Consider the following 20740-nt stretch of genomic DNA (forward strand, 5'->3'; position numbering starts at 1 on the left):
TCTGAGATTGCAATCCACATCTCTCTACCTAGTTCCCATGAACAATCGTGTGCTTCCTACGGCGCTCCATGCAGAAGTACTCAAAAGGTGTCCGTCAAATCCTTTGCTCTCATTTGATTTAAGCCAAGGACAGTCATCATTCTTTTGGTTGGATATCAAAAGTGCCGTACTGAACAGGCCACCAACTCACACGTGAGGAGTACGTTGAAAACCATGCAACTGATTTATTCTTAATGGTAATTACGATATTTCATCATTTTCCTGCTTTTGAAAGATTTTTTTTATTTGAAAATTCGAACACAGATATGAAAACGCGTCTGAAGAAAGTTATTGTGGGTAAAATGGTTATCTTGCTATGACTACAGATAAGCAAGTAAATGAAAATTTGCAACGTGGCAGAATCATAAAATATTTAATAAGGTATATTTTGGGGGAATAGGGGATATACTGTATGTAAAATCTGAGATCACACTATGAAGCAGTTTTAAACCCTCAAGCTTGCACTGCCCTTCCTCAGCGTACAAAGCTATGTAAATGTAGACACTGATACAAGACCTTACTAAAAGCATACTGTTTTATCTAATACAAAATTGGCTTTTTTAATGTTTTTGTAATTTTTTTTTAACACAACTAGAGTGTCTTCGTTACCTCGAAGTGCAAAAACACAGATCACTTTACACTAATGTAGCAACAACGCATTCCATATTGTTGTCATTAGTCATTAGTAGTCAACTTGCATAAGATGCGAGAAAAAGCACAGTGAAGCTCACAGAAGTAGATTACAAATCAGCCTGTTCCTGCAAAGGATGAACTGGAAAAAGTACATCATAATGGGAGTGGAGACTATAAAGATTACACTCGCACATCATAGAATCTGCTGTCTTTAGTCAAACTCGTTTCTTAAGTGTTGTCTGAGATCACACCATCACGGGCCAGGCACAAATTATATTGGTGAGGCAGTGTGTAGCTGAGCTTTTCATTGGCAAGATTTTCCTATGTTGTTGACACAGCCACAACATTATTTGGTCTGTATCGAGAGTGATTTCAACACCCTATCATGAGCCATAAACCTATTTCAATAAGTTTGTGCTTAGGTTTATGCGTTATCACATATCGGAAGTAAAGTTGTTGTAGTCTGACTACCTTCCAAAAGCTCTGATGGGCATGAGATGTAGTTCTCACTACACAAAGTGATGGCGTTTGGGGATGAAAGTAATTGCATCATACTAAAGCAGATTTGTGGACTCAGAAACTGTCAGTTGTTCTAATTTTGAAGACGCTCTTTTTCTTTCCTTTTGGGCGATCAATTATAGAGTCAGTAGATAGAACATTCCCAGGGCTGCGCATGATCATCGTCCTTTGGTGTACCCTGGAAAGAACTGGTCAAGCAATGTCTGTAGAATTTTGTTGGGAACCATCGTATAAGACTTTCCTAGGTCGTAGCGGCAGGCAGGGCAGGTGAAGACTTCAGCACGGAAGGAACGGTTCAAACAACTCTGGAAAAGCAACAAGGAAAAGTTAAAGAATGGTTACTGTTAGTCGTTTGCTCGTTGAACATGCAACATGGTTAATCCAAGCATTTACGCAGTCTTTTAGAGCAACAAGTAAGTGTTACTCTTCACAATAAAGAAAGGGTTCATTTTTTGTCAGAATTTTAAATTATTTTTTCTACTCAATCCTTAGAATGAATATATATGTGTGTGTGTGTATATAATATATATATATATATTGCTCCTCCAATTCCTTCGGTATGCCCATCACCTCCAGACCATAGGGCACGTCGACGAACGGACCTCCAAAGCACGGTCCGAAAATATTAACGAATGCTTCCTTTCAAACAGTAAAGCCGACGTTGTGTCTGTTGCGCAAAATTACTTTTATTTCGTCAGATAAAGCGTTAGACGTGTTTCGCCTTCCCTGCAGGCTTGTTCACTAACAATTAGCATAAAGTTTTTCAGCCATTTTAAACAATCAGTGACTACGTGATACGTGTAGAACTACTCAATCATAAAAAGTGAAAACAGACTAGTAGTTCAGTGCAGTCTAAACAATGTGCGCTGCTCAGAGCTAAAATTGTATACAGTCAATATGTTTTACAACAGTCCTACGCATTAAAATCACTTGTAATGCTTCAAATAACGGCTGTTCTAAAATTTATAAACATTATTAAACTTAATCCACATTTTAGTAAAAATGAATTAAAAGGGTTCGAACCCTGGTCGATGAAAAACATCGACTGCAAGTACAAGCATCGCCCCAGTGGGCTAATCAACGGTCACATTGAACCTAACTGTATAGCAAAAGCAGTACTACAGAACCAAGGTTCGAATAATCCAGCCCAAGTGGGCAAAATTAACACTATTCTAAGCCATTGAGCGAGCTCGCCATGCTTTTTACTGCATTGCACTAGTCTATATAAAGGGCTTGTGTTAAAATTAAAATAAGTTCTAAAAACTTTTACACAGATTACATGTTAAAATCAGAGTAGGGAGTCAAGCGGTAAAGACTTCATAAGTGTGTATGAAAGTCTTCCTCAATGTTAAGACCTTCAGGGATCTTGGTATTGAGTCGGATGATATAATTAGATTCCAATTTTCTCAATTTTTTTACTTGATCACCTCCCCTTACGCTCATTGGGACTGCATCGATTACGTAATACTCAAGTCCCTTTATATTTCTGTCATGGTACTGATCAAAGTGTCTTGCCACAGGGTAGGTTTTATCCCCATTTTTAATGGCCCTTAGGTGCTGTAAGATTTGCTTATGCACAGGAAGGATCGTGCTGCCCACGTATCGCAGGCCACACAGGCACCGCAGCACGTACACAGCAAAATCGGTCCTGCAGGAGTACTGTCCCTTAATCCTGTTCGCATATGGCGAGAGGCCTCCCACAAAGGTGGAGGTATTCTTACCATGAATACAAGCTTTACATTTTGCACATTTGAAAAATCCTTCTTTTCTTCTAAGCCAATTTTTTGTCATTTCACCCTGCGTCGCTGGCAGCATATTGCTGACCAATGATTGCTTGAGCGACTTAGCTTTCCTGAAGGTTATTTGTGGTTTGTGCCCCACGAATTTCTTAAGTATAGGGTCATTGGCAATAATATGCTAGTGCTTCTGCAAAATCTTTCACAAACTACCTTCTTGAGTGTTATAGCTGGTAATTAATCTACACTGGTCCTCACTGTTATTGGCTTGCGTGCCTAATTGCTTTTCACGGCTAAAGAGTATTTCCTCCCTCGATTTCTTTCGAGCTTTCCAAATATCTGTATTTACCCAGGTCTGGGGATAGCCTCTAGCTGCAAAGCGGCCCTTCAGACACCTTAGTTCTGCATTTAGGTCTTCAGTATTGCTACAGTTCCTCATAGCCCTAAGGCATTGGCCATAGGGGATACTTCTTACTAAATTCTTAGGGTGGAAGCTAGTGGCATGCAGCAGGGTATTTCCATCTGTAGCCTTACAGTAGAGTTTGGTTTCCAATTTATCATTTTCGATATATACAGTCACATCCAGGAAATTGACATTGGTCTTGCTGATGTCATGTGTCAGCTTTAAATTTAGGTGATTGACCTGCAATCTATTGACAAAATCTCGTGCACTCTCCTGAGAGCCCTTCCATACGACAAAGAGGTCGTCAATATAGCGACACCAAAACATCACATTATCTTGCCATTCTTTGGGAAACTGCGATTGGACTACCTGCTCCTCCCACCAGCCCATACGCAGATTCGCATAGCTGGGGGCGAAGCAGGTGCCCATCGCAGTCCCACATACCGGGTGAAACAATTCTCCATTGAATAAAAAATAATTGTTACTAAGGCAGGTAGAAATCATCGTTAGTAGCATCTGAGTATGATGCCATAACTGAAGAGGCCTCTCTCCTAGATAGTACTTAATAGCATTGAGACCATCTGCATGCCTAATGCTTGTGTATAAGGTTGTGGCATCAATTGTCATCAATAGAAAATCAGATTCCCATGGTATATCATAGATTTTACGTAAAAAGTCACCCGTATCTTGGATAAAGGACGGGAGCTTTTTTACCAAGGGAGCCAAAAAATAATCGACATATTTCGAAGTGTTTTCAAGAGCACTAGCAATAGCCGATATAATCGGCCGACCCGGGGGGTTCTCAATACTCTTGTGCACCTTTGGTATTAGATATAAAACAGGTATTGTTGGATTATTGATTTTCAAGAATAGCATTTCATCATTACTGATTAGTCCATGCCTATACCAGTCCAATAGTGAATCGTTATACTTATCATGACTTGCAATCATTGTTTCCTTACTCACTCTCACATAATTTGATTTGTTATTGAGCTGTTTGTATGCTTCTTTGAGGTACTGATCTTTACCCCATAGCACCACATTCCCCCCTTTGTCAGCATCGCGTACAATACATGTATCATTGTTTGTCAGTTTTTGACTAAAGCATGGTACTCTTTATCACGCAGGGTATATGCTTGCTTCTTCATCTTTAATGTGAGGCATAGATTTTTAACATCATTAACCACTAAATCGTTGTATACATCTACAGAATCCCTGCTTGTCAGTGGCGTAAATTTGGATTTTAACTTGAAACTGGTGGGTGCATTTTGTTCTATATTCAAGTTCTCATTATGGGCTAAACCAAGTGCCTGCTGCAGAGTATTAGGCACTTCCTGGGATGCATGTGCACCTTGACTGATACCATTGTCCGAGTCTGCCATTACCATCATTAGATTCATATCATCAACAGCTAATTCAACAGGTTCATCAACTACTGATTCTCTCCTTGGTCCAGCCGGACGTTTGGGAGCAACTGCAAAGAATGTCTTCAATTTCAGCGTTCTGGTGAACTTAAAAATGTCCACTCTAGTTTGTACATAGTCGATGTCTGCTTTGGGATAGTAGGATAAGCCCAATTTAAGAATGTTTTCTTCCTTATCAGATAGCACAATGTTCGTTAGATTAATGACTAGCAGCCTTACTCAGTTCTACTTGTTGGTTTTCATTATCTTCTTGTTGCTGCTGCTTGAATTGCTTTGCCCTGTCGCTTCCTCTGCCTCTTCCTCTTGGAGGCCTTGCATTTACCGGGGGCGTGGACGTAGGTTGAATTGTCTTTCCTCCCTTAAAAAATCAAATTCATCAATGACTGATGGGATTGATACTCCAGTACTCGGCCCTTCCTCCAAATCTGTATCAAGTTCAGAACTCTGCAGACTACTTAGTTCAGACTGATGGTCTTGTGTTCTTCCACTGGCAACATTGAGCCTTTGTTTCCGCATGTTATCAAACTTTTTTGCAAAGGTATAGATCTGACCCCGGTCATAATCTATTTTGTCGCGACTAAATATTTGCGCCTTCCTCTCCTTAATTGTGCTTTCCAACTTGGTCAGGCGTTTCTTCATTTCCGCCATAAATTTGGTAATCACATCCTGGTCCGCTTCTTTATCCAACATTTGCATGATCTGATCGATTTCCTCAAGTATCTTGACGCGGTCAATGTCTGCGTACTTGACAAGGATTGATAACATTCTGCTGGAAGCATCTTGGTTATTGTCCGCCCATTCCCTTAGCATGTTGGGATTGGGATCTTTATATTTCTGTCATGGTACTGATCAAATTTGCTCAAACCGCACAAGGCTTCGTTTTTCTTCCTAAAATACTGGGGAAGATTTGAAAGGCAAATTTTAAAGAGACCGGCTTCCTTGAAGTCCGAAAACAACGAAGCAACTCTCGTTAAGGAGGAGGCAACTCATACACGGAAGGTTCAGAGGAAGTTAATGCTGCCCCCCCCTCACGTTGTAAGAGGCTTGAAATCCTCTTGTTGGAAAAAGAATACCAGCACGAAAACGCGATGCGCAGCCCGGAGGAAAGGAGAGGCTAGCACGGAAGCTTTGCAGTAAGTCTGGATTCAAATGAAAAACAAAGAGGGAGAGAGTGAAGTTTGACGTATGCGTGTATTGATAACACCAGTACGCAAGCGGTTTTAGCGGGAGAGCCCGCGAGCGAAGTGAAAGCCAGTACATTTCTCAAATATGTCAGCCACAGAGATCAAAGAACGCGAAGAAGCAGCTTCGCAGATATTTAATGATGCGTGTACAAATGCAACTAATGCTGTGGGGGCAATGTCTATCAACAAAGGAACGAGCGATTTAAATGCCCGACTGAAACGCCTGGAAAAGCTCCAACGCTCTGAACTTTCAAAATGGTGGGAGTCAAAGTCATTGCAACGCTATCTAGAAGTACAGCGTGTGCCCAGAGGACTACGTATAATGGTTACCCCAACCTATGAAGAACCCAATCCGGACATGTTATGGGAATGGGCCGCAAACAACAATGATGCCTCAAGAAGAATGTTGGCGATTTTAATTAAATATGCCGACATAGACAGGAAGAGGATTTTGTCTGAAACAGAGGCCCTGTTAGAAGATTTAAGTAAAGAAGAAGATCAGATCAAAGATTTCAAAGGAGCAATGAAGGAAAGAATGAAGAAGTTTGAAACAACCATAAGAGAAAGAAAAGCGCAGAAGTTTATCCGAGATAAACAGGATTATGACAGAAGCCAGATATACACCTTTGCAAAGAAATTCGACACGATAAGGCGTAATAAGCAGGCTCAAGTGAATAAATCCAACCAAGAATTAAACTCTGAACAATGCAGTCTACACAGTTCAGAAGTGGATACAGATTTGGATGACGAAGTCACAGCGCAAGCCACAATACCATCGGTAATTGATGAATTTGATTTTGTATGCGAAGAACGCAGGTTCAACTTGCGACCAAGGCCACCAATACAGACACAAAGACCACCAAGAGGAAGAGGCAGAGGACAAAGAGGAGGAAGGGGGCAGCCTGCTGGAAGAGGGCAGCAAGGGCAAGAGAAGAAGAGGAACAACCAAAAATAGCGGAATCCATTGAAGCAATAATAAATTTGACAAAAGTAACTCTCACCAATAAAGAAAAAGAAATTTTACAGTTAGGTTTAACATTTTGCCCCGAATCAAACCTGGACTACGTTCAAACCAGAATCGACCTCTTCAAATTTATCAGAATATTGAAATTGAAAAATCATTTCCTTGTAAACCCAATGCAGAAAACCGTGTCCACCATAGAAAGGTCTACAGTTGGAGAAAGTGGATTACAACTTAATGATGGAACTTAGATCAATGGATTCAACATATATACTTGGAACAAATGAAACAGGCGCAGAAGCAATGGCACAAGAAGAAGGTCTATCCATTGCGCAAGGAGTACCAACTCACTTTAGGCCTACCTCATGTTTTATTCCTATGTCAGCAAAGGATGGAATTGATGTTTTCTATGATTTAGTTATAAATGAACTGAAGAAGTTAAATTGTCAAATGAAAGAAAACAATTCAAATAATAAATGTGTAAAGCAAAATGAATATCAAGCCCTAATGAAAAAACTATCAGACAACGAGAACTGCATTGTGCGCAATGCAGACAAAGGAGGAAATGTAGTCCTTTGGGACAAACAGAAATATCTTACAGAGGCATATAAACAGTTGAACAACAAAAAATGTTATGTGCGAGTGGATGAAAAAATCATGTTTTCTAGCAATGAGAACTATAATATACAATTGAAAAGTTGGTTTGATCAAGGTTTGCTCAATCATGACGAGTACAGTTTTTTAAAAATTGATCATCCAGTTACAGCGGTATTCTATCTAATTCCCAAGATCCATATTATTTCAGCAATGGGAAGTGCTCTAGAAAATACATCTAAATATGTAGATTCCTTCATTAATCCCCTTGTTCAAACTTTACCCTCTTATATCCAAGACTCAGGGGATTTTTTGAGAGGCATTTATGATCTACCTTGGGAAGATGATTATCTTTTAATAACTATTGATGTGTCAACACTCTATACGAATATACGTCATACGGATGGATTAAGAGCAGCTAGATACTTTTTGGGAACGAGACCAATTACAATGTGGTCCCACACCCAAATGCTTTTGACAATGATTGAAAAGTGTTTGATAACTACTTTATATTCAACAATGAACTGTTTCATCAAGTCTATGGTACTGCGATGGGCACCTGCTTCGCCCCCAGCTATGCCAATTTGCATATGGGCTGGTGGGAGGAGCAGGTGGTCCGGTCGCAGTACCAACAGCAATGGGAGAATAACATTTTACATTGGAGTCGTTTCATTGATGATCTGTTCTTGGTGTGGAAAGGTACAGAAGAGGAGGCTGTGTCATTCATTAATGATTTACAATGTAACGACCTTAATTTAAAGTATACCAGTGAAATAAGCCAAACTAAGGTAAACTTTTTGGATCTAACAGTATACATTGAGAATGGAAAGGTAGAAACAAAGTTGTACAGAAAGCCTACTTCCAGTAACACTCTCTTGCATGCAAAGAGCTTTCACCCGGTGAATCTAAAGAGGAGTGTTCCCTATGGTGAATGCTTACGCACGAAACGAAATTGTAGTAAAGAGAAGGAAATAGAGAAAGAATTGAGAGTGGTAAAGAATAGGTTTAAGGCAAGAGGATACCCAGATGAATGGATTGATAGTGCAATTTTTAAAGTGAAGGGAAAAAAGAGAGGATATTTTATTTGAGAAAAAAGAAGTGACAAAAGAAGAAAAGAAAAAAATGGATTTTAATCAACCAGGTAGATTCATAACAACTTACAGTACACAGCATGCTAAATTAAGAGGTATTTTAAACAAACACTGGCATGTGATTAAGAATGATCCGATCCTTGGCAAAGTTGTTTCCCGTAGACCGCAAATCACATTTCGCAAAGAAAGATCTTTTAAACAAGCTCTGGTTAAAAATACTTTGCAGAAACCTCAACCAAAAACAACATGGTTAACAAAACGACAAGGTTTTGTGAAATGCACCAAATGCAAAGCTTGCACACATGGTGTTAACACAGAAATGTATAAACCAGGTTTAAGTAAAAGGATGAAGAAAATAAGGGGAACATTTTCTTGCAAAACAGATTTTGCTGTCTACGTGCTTCAGTGCCCTTGTGGCTTGAGGTACGTGGGCAGCACAATCTTAGAGGTACACAAAAGAGTCCTTCAACATTTGAGAGCCATAAAAAATGGCGATAGGTCATATCCTGTCGCTCGGGACTTCGAGAGATTCCATAACAAAAGAACTGAAGGTTTAACGTACTATGTGATAGATGCAATAGAAAAAAATCTAAGAGGAGGCAACAGAGAAAAGAAATTGAGGAGGCTTGAATCACGATATATAATAGAATTGAATTCGAAACAGCCAGATGGATTGAATATTGAGGAAGATTTATACACGCATCTATAGTAATTAGTTCTTAGAATTGTTTTTTTTAATAAAAGAATCAAGTTTTAATTATATAGTTTTATGACTTGTATATTTCCAAGAATTGATGCATTGAAATTGACAACTGCCCACTTGGGCTAGAAAGACAAGATCTATATAAGATGGCCCACTAGGGCATAATTATCTCAAAATAATGGATGAATGCAAATCTGCATTTAATTAACTCTAAACGTGAAATTATGAAGGTTTATATTTTATATAATTCATAATGAAATGATATACACATTAGTGCTATATTATGCAGCATGAGCGTTATGTGATACATTGTCAATAGCATATGATCATGTCGATATGAAAAACTACGAGTCTGTTTTCACATACACCTAATTTGTAGTTTAGAAGTCACGTGTGTAGCAATGTAAAATGGCCACAAAAATGTATCTCTGTGTCAGTGAACAAGGGTGCAGCGCACTCGAAACGTGTTTGGCAAGTGGCTGATTGAGAAATAAATTTGCTCAAACCGCACAAGGCTTCGTTTTTCTTCCTAAAATACTGGGGAAGATTTGAAAGGCAAATTTGAAAGAGATCGGCTTCCGTGGGGTCCGAAAACAACGAAGCAACTCTCGTTAAGGAGGAGGCAACTCATACACGGAAGGTTCAGGGGAAGATATATATATAATCGAAGTATTGAAAGATCAGCCATAATCACTATTTCACATGGACATATACACTCAATCCACACTAAAGTTACTAAAAGTAAAAAGGATCAAACGGTTATTTACATGTAGGAGTGATCTTGTATTGTGAGTGCCTGCTCTATGCAGTGACAAGATAGCTATTAAAAAGATATTTTGAGGGTTAGGAATTTTAACTGTGATCTGTGCATAAGCTAAAATGGTGTTTTCATAAGTTGTGGTAGCACCAAGTTAAGGTCCCACATGGGTGTGGGTGCTGACCTTGGCGGCACAATTTATTTGATCTCTCATAAGAACCCCTTGACAACAGTTGAGATAAAAAATACTTTTGCCTGCGATTCCCCTGGTGTATGCCACAACGGTAAAGTGTAGCTTTATAGATAGTTAGGTTAGTTTCTCATCCAACAGGTAAAAAGGCAGCAAATCACTGTGGTTTCCCAATGTGGCACCAATTTCTCTTATTTACACCAGTATGTGTCACTTTGCTGTGTAACATTTCCTTGTCGTTGGTTTCCTTGTTTTCCTCTGCATTTCCATGCATCTTTGATGCAAGCTTAGGTGCCCGAATTCTGTTTCCTCAGGCTGAGGCGTTTAGGTCTGTCTTCCCTGTATGATAAACATGTCCTATGAGATTATCAGCATCCTTACTCTGCCTTGTGCTATTTCTACCAAGTCCGAGCACCAAATCTGTCTGGCCTATTATGGGGCTAGAAGTATCACTGTCACGGTTGCCTGTTTAGAATTGTTTGTGACCAGAGATATTAGTGGTTTGCAATGGTCATAGACTAGTTTATCAATAGGGTATTTCTCGGAGACTGGAGGTGTGGATACCTGGAGACGAAGTTTGGGCATTTTGCAGTTGTGGAATTTACTAACACGTCTATGAGTGGTGTGCCCCATGTTGTGAACCACTTCTTGTTTGAGTTTCCACTTGTGTTAAGTGTTTCCCAGCCTGCTTAATCTGGATGGCTCTTCGTTTTGGACACCTGGTAAATGCATGGCTGTTAAGGTTATGTCCCTTTGTTCAGCTCTTGTGCTAGCTTGGACAGGGCATAAGATCTCATTCCTCCCTGTGACATGACTTCAAATTGAGGAATACTGTCTTGAGTTTAAGGATGTTTGCGTTTGATCGGTTACTGAGAGTTCCACTGATCCCTGATGTTTAGTGTGCCCATGTGCGCTCCCAAGCCTATCTGGGATGCATCTGTTGGGATGGTCAGAACTACCCTTTGACATCATGTGAACAATTCACCATTGCATTTCCCTTTAAATTCTAGTTCTGACGGTACAGTGGTATGATTGTAGGTGTGTTAGCACTCCAAGGATAAGTAGCACATTTACTCGATTTCCAAATTTATACAAATTCTTGTGGACGGTGCTGCAAGGTGAGAAGAGCCACCAACCTCCCCAAACACATGGTCAAAACCAACATAAACAAAAAAGCAATCCTCAGCACATGTCTTGATAGTAATAAACAACTATTCAATGCGTTTTGCAAGCATAAATGATACATAGAATTTGTAAGCTTGGTTTCTTTTCTTTATTCTTTCAGGTCTTGCATCAGCCAACACGTGTTTCGTCGCACACAAGGGAAATCGTCCCGCGACTTTCTCAAGGCTGTATGTACAAAACAGACACAAAAGCTATTGTAAAACGACATAGCACTGGTGTATGAAATACAACTACCGACCACACCCGTGTTCGAAGTGGTCGGGTCAAAATTATTAAGACATCCACAGGGATTAAAAAACCAAACACCTAAAATAGAAACCGTATAACGGTGTGAGTAGGTACGGCAGGGCAGGGACAAACTACCCCGTATAACACGCGGTGATGGAGGAAACAAATATGAGAAGAAATAACACGTGCTCTTATGTGTACAACCTATTGTGCGAACATTTGTACGGCAGTGTCCAAAAAAAACATCAACTTCACCTCCAGTGTCAAACACACTTAGATATCCAAATCTAAGTTAGTTGGTGATGGTGAGAAGAGCAAAACGTGAAAAATTACATGTGGTGACTAAAGAACTTAATCCAACATTGTTCATTAAATGTAAAGAGCAGATATACCTTACAAGAATCCAAAATGTTCCCTGTAAAAACCAAAGAGCCTAATTTTAGTATGCACTATTACTAGGACAACATTATGTAAGACTACATGTAACAATAGGATTAATACACCTACTTAATTAGTGGTGATAATTACATCCCACTGGGAATTAAAATCAATATACAGATGTCCACGTTGCATATACAATGTATCTCCGTCACAAGCCAAACCTAGAGCACTGAAGAGTAAGGGGATGTCTTAGAAACTCATACTATCCACGTAAAAGCTAAATGCTATTAATCTTTCTAAGTCATGGTGCCATGCGTTCATATGTATGCAATAACATACATCAAATCTAAGCAATCATCGCTGAAACCCTTTGAAATATATACAAGGGCTTGGTAATGTATTTAAACCAAATCCAAAATATAACGAAAACACCCGGTGTACTCGATTATCGTAAATCAAGTGGATTGCCTGTTACAGCCATTGACTTTTAAGGTAGCCTCGTATTATTACTCTACCGCATAGCCACTCTAATCCAGAGCCTTTGCTTACCGTATAGTGGATGTGTAGGTCAAACCATCAGCGCCGTATCCTCGAGTGCGAGAACGCAGTTTCTCAAGATTCGCCATTTTTAAACCCATTCTGATCATATAGGTCATAGCCATGGAAAAGGGACACAAACCAAGACCTTAACGTGGGAGACATCTTGTAACGTCTCTCTAACTTAACTCATCACTATTGGATCTCTTATTAAGATCCAAACCTAACTCATCCATAGTCCAAGGACATGTCTACTTTAAAACTTAAAAAAGAAAAAAGGAATACGTGATCAGAGCGCGTCCGCTACCGCCGTAAACAACACGCATCGTACCTTTAACCCGCCATCTTATTTGAGCGCCAAATTTCGTATTCAAGTGCACGTGCATCCCAGCCACCTTAAATTTAAACACCGAGTGTCCTCAATATTAAAACGATTGTGACATGTTATTAATCTTATGTATACTCAGTCAGGCTGATTCATTCTTACATACATCCTATATGTGGATGTGTCCAATTATAACCCCATTCATTCTCGTGTTGATTTTTAATATTGGAGTTCTCCATCCCCAAAATGTAAAAAGTAGGTAAACATCATGCATACTACATTTTGGAAAAATATCAATTGGATATGGGTGATGTAATCATTGTAAAATTACAAAAAAACATTATTCATCATGTCAATACTGGAAAGTGGAAATGATCAGAGAAAGGTCATCAATTTTTTGTGCAGATAGACATTATTTGCACCAAGTCATTCATTTGCCCAGAAAGTAATGTAACTCTGGGTCAATATTAATTCCTATTTCCGTGCAATGCAACCCTCAGGATCCAGGGTGCCTCCCTTTTCCGTAAGGATAGCTCCCTGTTTCCTCCTCTGAGGTGTCTCAGAGTATGTTCTATACTGTAAAAGGTGAACTGTTTACTGGTAGTCTGTGATGGGCAGTGCATGATGTGTGCAGAAATGGGATATCTTATATCCCCTAGTTTAACTGCCCTCATATGTTCTGCAATCATTTCACGCAATGTCCTTATTGTGCTGGCTACATATTTTTTGTGCTAACAAAAAAAAAAAGAAATTAATGTGTCCTCATGTAACGCAACTGGTAATATGTAAAGCGCTCTGATACCCGATACCTTCGGGTCAAGTTCGCTCTATATAAAACTCTGCAAAATAAATAAAACAAATAAAAATAATGTTGTCCTAGTAATAGTGCGTACTAAAATTAGGCTCTTTGGTTTTTACAGGGAACATTTTGGATTCTTGTAAGGTATATCTGCTCTTTACATTTGATGAACAATGTGGGATTAAGTTTCTTAGTCACCACACACAATTTTCCATGTTTTGCTCTTCTCACCATCACCAAAAAAGTTAGATTTGGATATCTAAGTGTGTTTGACACTGGAGGTGACGTTGGTGGCTTTTTAGGCAATGCCTAACGAATGTACACACAATAGGTTGTACACATAAGAGCACTTATGATTTCTTCTCGTATTTGTTTCCTCCATCACCGCGTGTTATACGGGGTAGTTTGTGCCTGCCCCACCGTACCTACTCACACCGTTATACGGTATCTATTTTACGTGTTCTGTTTTTTTTTTATCCCTGTGCATGTCTTAATAATTTTGACCCGACCACTTCGAACACGAGTGTGGTCTGTAGTTGTATTTCATACACCAGTGCTATGTCATTTTATAATAGCTTTTGAGTCTGTTGTTTAAATACAGCCTTGAGAAAGTCGCGGGACGATTTCCCTTGTGTGCAGCGAAACACGTATTGGCTGATGGAAGACCTGAAAGAATAAAGAAAAGAAACCAAGTTTACAAATTCTATGCATCATTTATGCTTGCAAACATCATTGAATAGTTGCTTATTACTATCAAGACGTGTGCTGAGGATTGCTTTTATCCCTTTAAACTCTGTTCATAACCACTAGATCGTCCCAGTTCCCATTCTGGGACTATTGGTTTTGTAACCATTCCTGAGCTGGTCTCATGTGTAACCTGGAGGATGGGAAACGTGGTATGCACGAGGCCATCATACCCAGTGGTTTCATCACAGCAGAGGTTGTGCCATCTGGTATAGGCAAAGTTGTTCTGTTAGCGAGGTGATTCTTTTCTGCACTGGAAAAGATATCCCCTTTTTGGGGTTGAGGGTTTTCCCTAGAAAAAAAAACTTTGTTTCTCAGGTGTTGGAGAACATTTCTATATGTTGAGAGCAGAACACAACCTCTGGAGGGTGTGTATCACTTCCCTTGTGCCCATGCTTCACTTCTGAATGGAACTCGCCTTTACCATTCAGGTGAAGGTAGCCATAAACATATATTCCCTGTCTTTTGAGGTGAGCCGCCACCAACAAGAACAACCTGGGTGCTGACATAATCAAAAAGGGTACTACTTTGAACTAGTAATGTCAGTAACTTAACCACAAAGATATAGTTCTTGGGCTTGTTGTTCATCGGTATATTAAAAGGTGCATCATTGAAGTCTGTGGTAGCAATGTGGTCCCCTTTTTCCATCATGGGTATGATCTCCTGGAATGTGGTCACCTTGGAGTTTTGCATATTTAGTATAGCCCCTTGTTGTGTTCCACAGAGCAAACTTTTTCCATGGCTTGTTTTATTGGCAGTTCTGTTACTTCTTGTGCTTGAGTTCTTTCCCTTTGTGAAACATTTTCTTTGGTTTTATAATTGGTGATTTGTGTTCCAATTCTATGCAATATCTGTATTGCGTTGAGTACCTGTTTGTTCAAGGTGACTTTCCTCTACTCCTGGAGGAACTCTTATTTTCTCTCATACTGATGTTATCTGTTGGGGTCCTGCCTTAAAAAGATATTTGGAGATTCAATGTTGACCCTATGGGGGTCAGCCTCTTGCCCTCCCTTCAAAGGGCTGCCCTTGATATTATTGGGACTGTCATGATGTGCCAGATTCATGGTCCCTGATGGGTTATGTTGGCTGTATCTGTGGTGGAATCACAAGAAAAAATCCCCAGCCAGTTGGCCACCTTGATGAGAGTTGTACCTCTATTAAAGGTCCCCCTGAACTGCAAGATGCCCATGGCCTTGGGTATGTCGATGTCTTCCATTTGTTCAAGTTACTCATCCAGGGCTTACCCAAACAATCTGTTCCCTGTGAAGGGCATGTTAATTATGGATTATTTCACCTACTGCTTAAACTCTGAGCCAAGCATATCTCCAGAGTGCAGTGCCTGTGCAGATGTGTGTGCTATGGTTTCTGCAGAGTCCAAAACAGGTTTGAGACATTTTAGGTTTTGTTTTGCTCATGGTATGACCTCTGTCCCTTTGCTTATACTGACCTGGGAGATGCTGCATCAGTTTTTCCAATTCCTCCATTGTTGCTGGCTGTATCGGTTTAGGAGAGCATCTGAATTTGTGCTCCTTCTATGCGTGGCTGCTGATCTCATAATTTTTCTGCCTACATGCCAATACTTTTGCTGTCCTTCTCCGGTGGAGGACTTGTGAAAGAGGAAGGAAGAACTTTTTCTGGCTATAGACACAATTAAAGAGTCTGTTGTGTACTGTTTTTAATATACTAGGGTCTTGGTTGGAGGGTTTATACTTTTTCTACAAGCTCAGTGTTACTGGCTTAGCGGATGCTGGCTTTTTAAAAGCTTCCTTTCCCTGATCAATGATACTGTGTAATATGAGCATAAACAGTGTCTTTTTTTCTTCTGGCAGTAATGTTTTAAGCAGAAAGCATGCTTCTACCTACTCCTGTTCCAGTTTGATTCCAGATGTCTGGGGTCTCTAGTTTAAGGCATTATACATGGAAAGATCATTTAGTGGTGAAGGCTTGGAGGGATATGAAGCAAATACTTCTGCAGGGAGTCTATCATTGACTGGCCACAACATGAACAATAGGTTGTGGAAGTCATTACTGGACTCTGGAACACGGTCCTTATTGAAATGCATTGTAGTCAACAGAAGGATTTGGGGGTAACAAAAAGGAGCACATATAATAACATATTTTAGTCACAATTTAAAACATTTGTTGGTGTTGTTTTACTCATTTTAGGAATTTTGGTGAGTTCTCGAGTGATTTTACTCTGTGAAAAATGCTGATTCTCTACTGGGATTTGATGAACCATGTTTAAGAGAAAACGGTTTTCTCACATGATATTGTCATTGAGGTTATGGAAGGTGATCCAGAAGCTAAAATCAGAGCATATTTTCTATTAGACTGCATTATATTCCCATTGTCCCTTGTGAAAGTAAAATCAGATATTCTGATTCAAACATGTACTTCCAACAGCAGCAGCTTCTCTTTGGATCCCCCCATGTACTACTCGTGTTTTCCACAGTACTCTAAAGAACAAATGGAGTGCTAACATTCTGTATTTATAACAAATGTGTGCATACTTGAACACCATCTTGACGGAATCAAAGCTTTAAAACTGAAAGGAATTTCCTACAGAGAAGACAGCAGTAAAGGAAAAAATGAAAGGGTTCTTATATCATAGAAATTATAAGTAGTGCTCCTGCAGGAAGGGAAACAGAACCGAAATTGCTCCCACCCGGAGGGAGCAAGAAGAATACAGCTGCTGCTTCCAGGCGGTAGCAATTCCAGATCCCGCACCATGCAGCCCCAATGTGGTACTTGGTGGATGCCCTGGGTGGGCACCGGTGCACCCACCTATAAAGCAGAAATGCCCCATGGGATGGGGTCCCAGGTGCTTAAATAGGCTCGGGGAGGGGGGCCGCTTGCCTCCTCTCCTTTATAAGTACATGCAGCCTTGGGGATGGGATCCCTGGGGCCTAATAAGGCTTGAGGAAGGGGTTGGGCCCGTGGTCCACGTCCCCTTTTTTTTAAACTGAATTTGGCTTCCGTGATGGGGTACCCAGGGCCTAATGAGACTAAGAGAGGGAGGCCGCATGCTGCATGAGTTGGCTGCCTGCAGCTGGCTTGGCATCAGGCCAGGCACTGTGGCCAACCCCATGCCAAGCGAGGCTATAGACCCGTAAGTGGCGAGGGGTTGGCTTTGTTTATGTTAACAAAATATTAAAAACTAGAAATTCACTGAAAAAAACAAAGGTTAAAGTAACATTACAGTTAGGGGAAATGTGCAGTGACAGCCAAATGCTTTAAACTCTAAAATAAACTAAAATTCATCAGTTCAAGTTATAGTTATCTCAAGTAATTATAACTCATGCCTTAAGACAACTATAACTCATGCCCTCACCATGCACTGATAATTATCCCACATATTACATCACTCATGACCTCTTCTAAGGAATTATTGATAATATCACTGCAACATTTACAATTAAAATATTGATGAGAAAACTGTGCATGGCGAAGGCTTGAGTTAAAGTTACCTTAGGGCATGAGTTATAGTTACTTGAGATAACTTTCCAGCTCTCTACTGTATGTGCTGTCGCCATGGCTGTAAGGGAAGACAGCTTTGCAGAGATATGTTTTCTTTAGAAGGAAGAAAGGAAAAGAAACTGCAGAGATATGTTTTCTTTAGAAGGAAGAAAGGAAAAGAAACATTTGCTTCTGTAGTCTCTGTACGGTTCAGGAAAGAGGCACTGTGTGCATATTTTTGTAGCAAAGAAGGAGGTGAGCAGGAGTGACACCTCCTTTCACCCTAAAACTTCATTGGAGATAAAGTTATGTATGGTATCGATGCAGGGGAGGGTTAGACACATGCATTGGTTACTGAGGAGAGATGCTGAAGGGCTGAATTCAGACTGTTGATCCGATGAGCGCTTAAGGGAAGAGGGGAAACTATACATGGCTTGGCATCATTTAGGCTTAGTAAATCAATAGTCACATAAGCTATATGGCTGACATTTAGACACTTTGGGTAGGGAACAGATTAACCCGTCAAGAATGTGAGATGAGATATGATTGGGGCATATTTAACAATTTTCTTGACCTGCAAATTATATGCGGAGTTGTTTTAATAATAATGATCATTCTGATATACATGATTTGTCAGAAAATACTGTAGAGTAAATTATCATATGACAGACAGTAAAATACCAATATTTGTGGGTGCATACTGACTTGGGATTACAGGGGCGGGACTTTATCACTGTCACCTGAAGAGAAGAGATTCTCTTATGGGTCTCTCTGAATCCCAACACTCCATGTCTGACACACCATAAATTATTAGAGGAGTGAAACACCTGCTACTTGTCCTATTTCTCTGAAAAGGGTGCATTTCCTTTTTTTGGGCTAGGGAGATCTACCAGGCGAGATGACACAATACAAATAAAAAGGGTGGTATATTGAGGAAGTTATCAGGAAAGCAGGTAGTGCACTTAGAGGAATGCAGCCTGCTCTAGTGGTGCAGAATGCAGCTCCAGACAAAAACAAAATGGTTTGCCATAAACTACTTGTATACATGAAGGGGTATTCACCAGGGAGGTGCATGCAATAACAACTGTCATGGTTGCATCTGCAGGATCCATTTCAAGAATTTGTAGAATGCCACTGCATGCCAAACACATATTTGTGATGCCCTCGGTCCTTACTGTGCTTCAAATCAAATAGCTTTTGTGCACTGTGACAGTGGTGTACACCTCAGCAGTGCTAGTAGCGCCTTAGCGCCTTGGATTTTTCAATGCAGAGGAGTTTATTTTGTTCAGAGGCGGTGTACTTTTCTCTTAGCACAATGACGAATGTGGTAGTTAAGAAGGCTGACACTGCAGATTCCAGCTAACCATCAACCATATAGTGAGCCTATTGCTAGTCACACAGCACATTTGCAGAAGTAAAACTTGAAGGAAGGATGTACAGGGAGTGGAACATTAAATTCATCTGCAGCCTTTGTTTCACATTTGGGTACCTGTCTGCTATTAATTCAGCAACAGAACCCATGAAGGTGAAATCAATTCACTGAAATCCCTCAAATTATGACAATGTGTTTCATGCACTAGATACCAAGAAACTATTAAAAATTGAGGAGACCTTATGGGGTGGGGGTAATGATCACGTTCAGCAGATGCCCTTCATCCCTAGGAGAACATTGAGGGTCCTCAGAATGAGTGCTATATCATCACAAAGGAGTTTAAAAGTAGTATGTTACTCTGCTCTGTTAGGAGGATGCCTTGAGCATAAACAATATGATAAAAAAAATAAAAGCTCCTAATCACGTCCATCACGTACTTAAAAAATGCATAGGTGGCAGCAGAGGAATTTTGTTTTTGACTTTATCGCTACCTGAGAATGTTGCCATCTCTTTGCATAGTTTCTTTCTCTAAGTTTCTGAGTTTTATTTTGAAAGCGAGTGCTGCTGGTTGTGGAAGGCCCCAGACCAAGACAATTTTAAAACCCAACTTCAAAGTACTTTAGAGAGAGAGACATTTTAATGGTTTGACCCCTCTTTATTTATTTCTCAGCAGCAGCAAAGGTAAAAAAATCATTTCATACCACTTTGGGCCAGAGATAATTCATACCCTGGGACACTATGTTGTAATAAGCAGTTAAGGGAAGAGACAAGTTCTAAAAACTCACCAGGTACGTGGTGGGATGACCCAACCTACCAGGCAGAGCTGGCCTTGCTACGCCTGGATGGGTCTGCTCCATGGGGCCCCAATTCCACAAGCTCTCCCCGACTGTACTCGGGTAGCACTACTGTGCTGGAGGGGGGCAATCTGCTTTAAAGGCTGGGATTATAAACTTACCGGGCTGACCCATGAACGTCAGGTGATGTGGTTGCACCACACTGCTGGTTTGGAAGGTTTTTGTGATGGGATAGAATAGGTATAGCTCACCTTGGAGATGTCTGGGCAAGTAGTGACATACAGGCGTTCAAAGAACTGCAGGAGCAGTACCAGTTCTCCCACACCCAGTTCCATTAAGTATCTGCAGCTGCAGCACACCCTCTTGGTCAACATCCCACCTCCTCCCAACTTGCAGATTGCTGAATTCAACCCCCTCGAGGCTAAACTGTTGATGGGAAGGCTGAGGAGCCATCACCCAATCTATTATTCTCTAGTTATAAATGCTCCAGACCGCTTTCCTAGGCTATGAAGGAGGTGGGGGGCCTGGGGAGGTAAGCTTGATGATGAGGAGTGGTGTGAGGCTAGATTGGCCCTATGGAATCTGCTATCCCCATGTGCCTCCGGTTGGTCCAACTTAATTAACTAAACATTACATACATAACTCCCCTGCGCCCCAGGTTGCTTTGTTTGGGTTTCTGGAAGAC

The 20740-nt window shown here is 40.4% G+C and overlaps 1 protein-coding gene across 1 annotated transcript in view; it reads right to left on the minus strand.

Moving 5' to 3' along the window:
• Positions 1-262: 262 nt before the first annotated feature.
• UHRF2 (ubiquitin like with PHD and ring finger domains 2) overlaps positions 263-20740 on the minus strand; it is an 898530-nt gene continuing 878052 nt past the window's right edge. Inside the window, exon 16 of the mRNA XM_085633451.1 lies at positions 263-1496. Coding sequence (XP_085489577.1) covers positions 1350-1496 — 147 coding nt within the window. The 3' untranslated portion in view covers positions 263-1349. The remainder of the gene's footprint in view (positions 1497-20740) is intronic.

Source organism: Triturus cristatus, chromosome 2_1 (assembly GCF_964204655.1).
Source record: "Triturus cristatus chromosome 2_1, aTriCri1.1, whole genome shotgun sequence".
Lineage (NCBI taxonomy): Eukaryota > Metazoa > Chordata > Amphibia > Caudata > Salamandridae > Triturus > Triturus cristatus.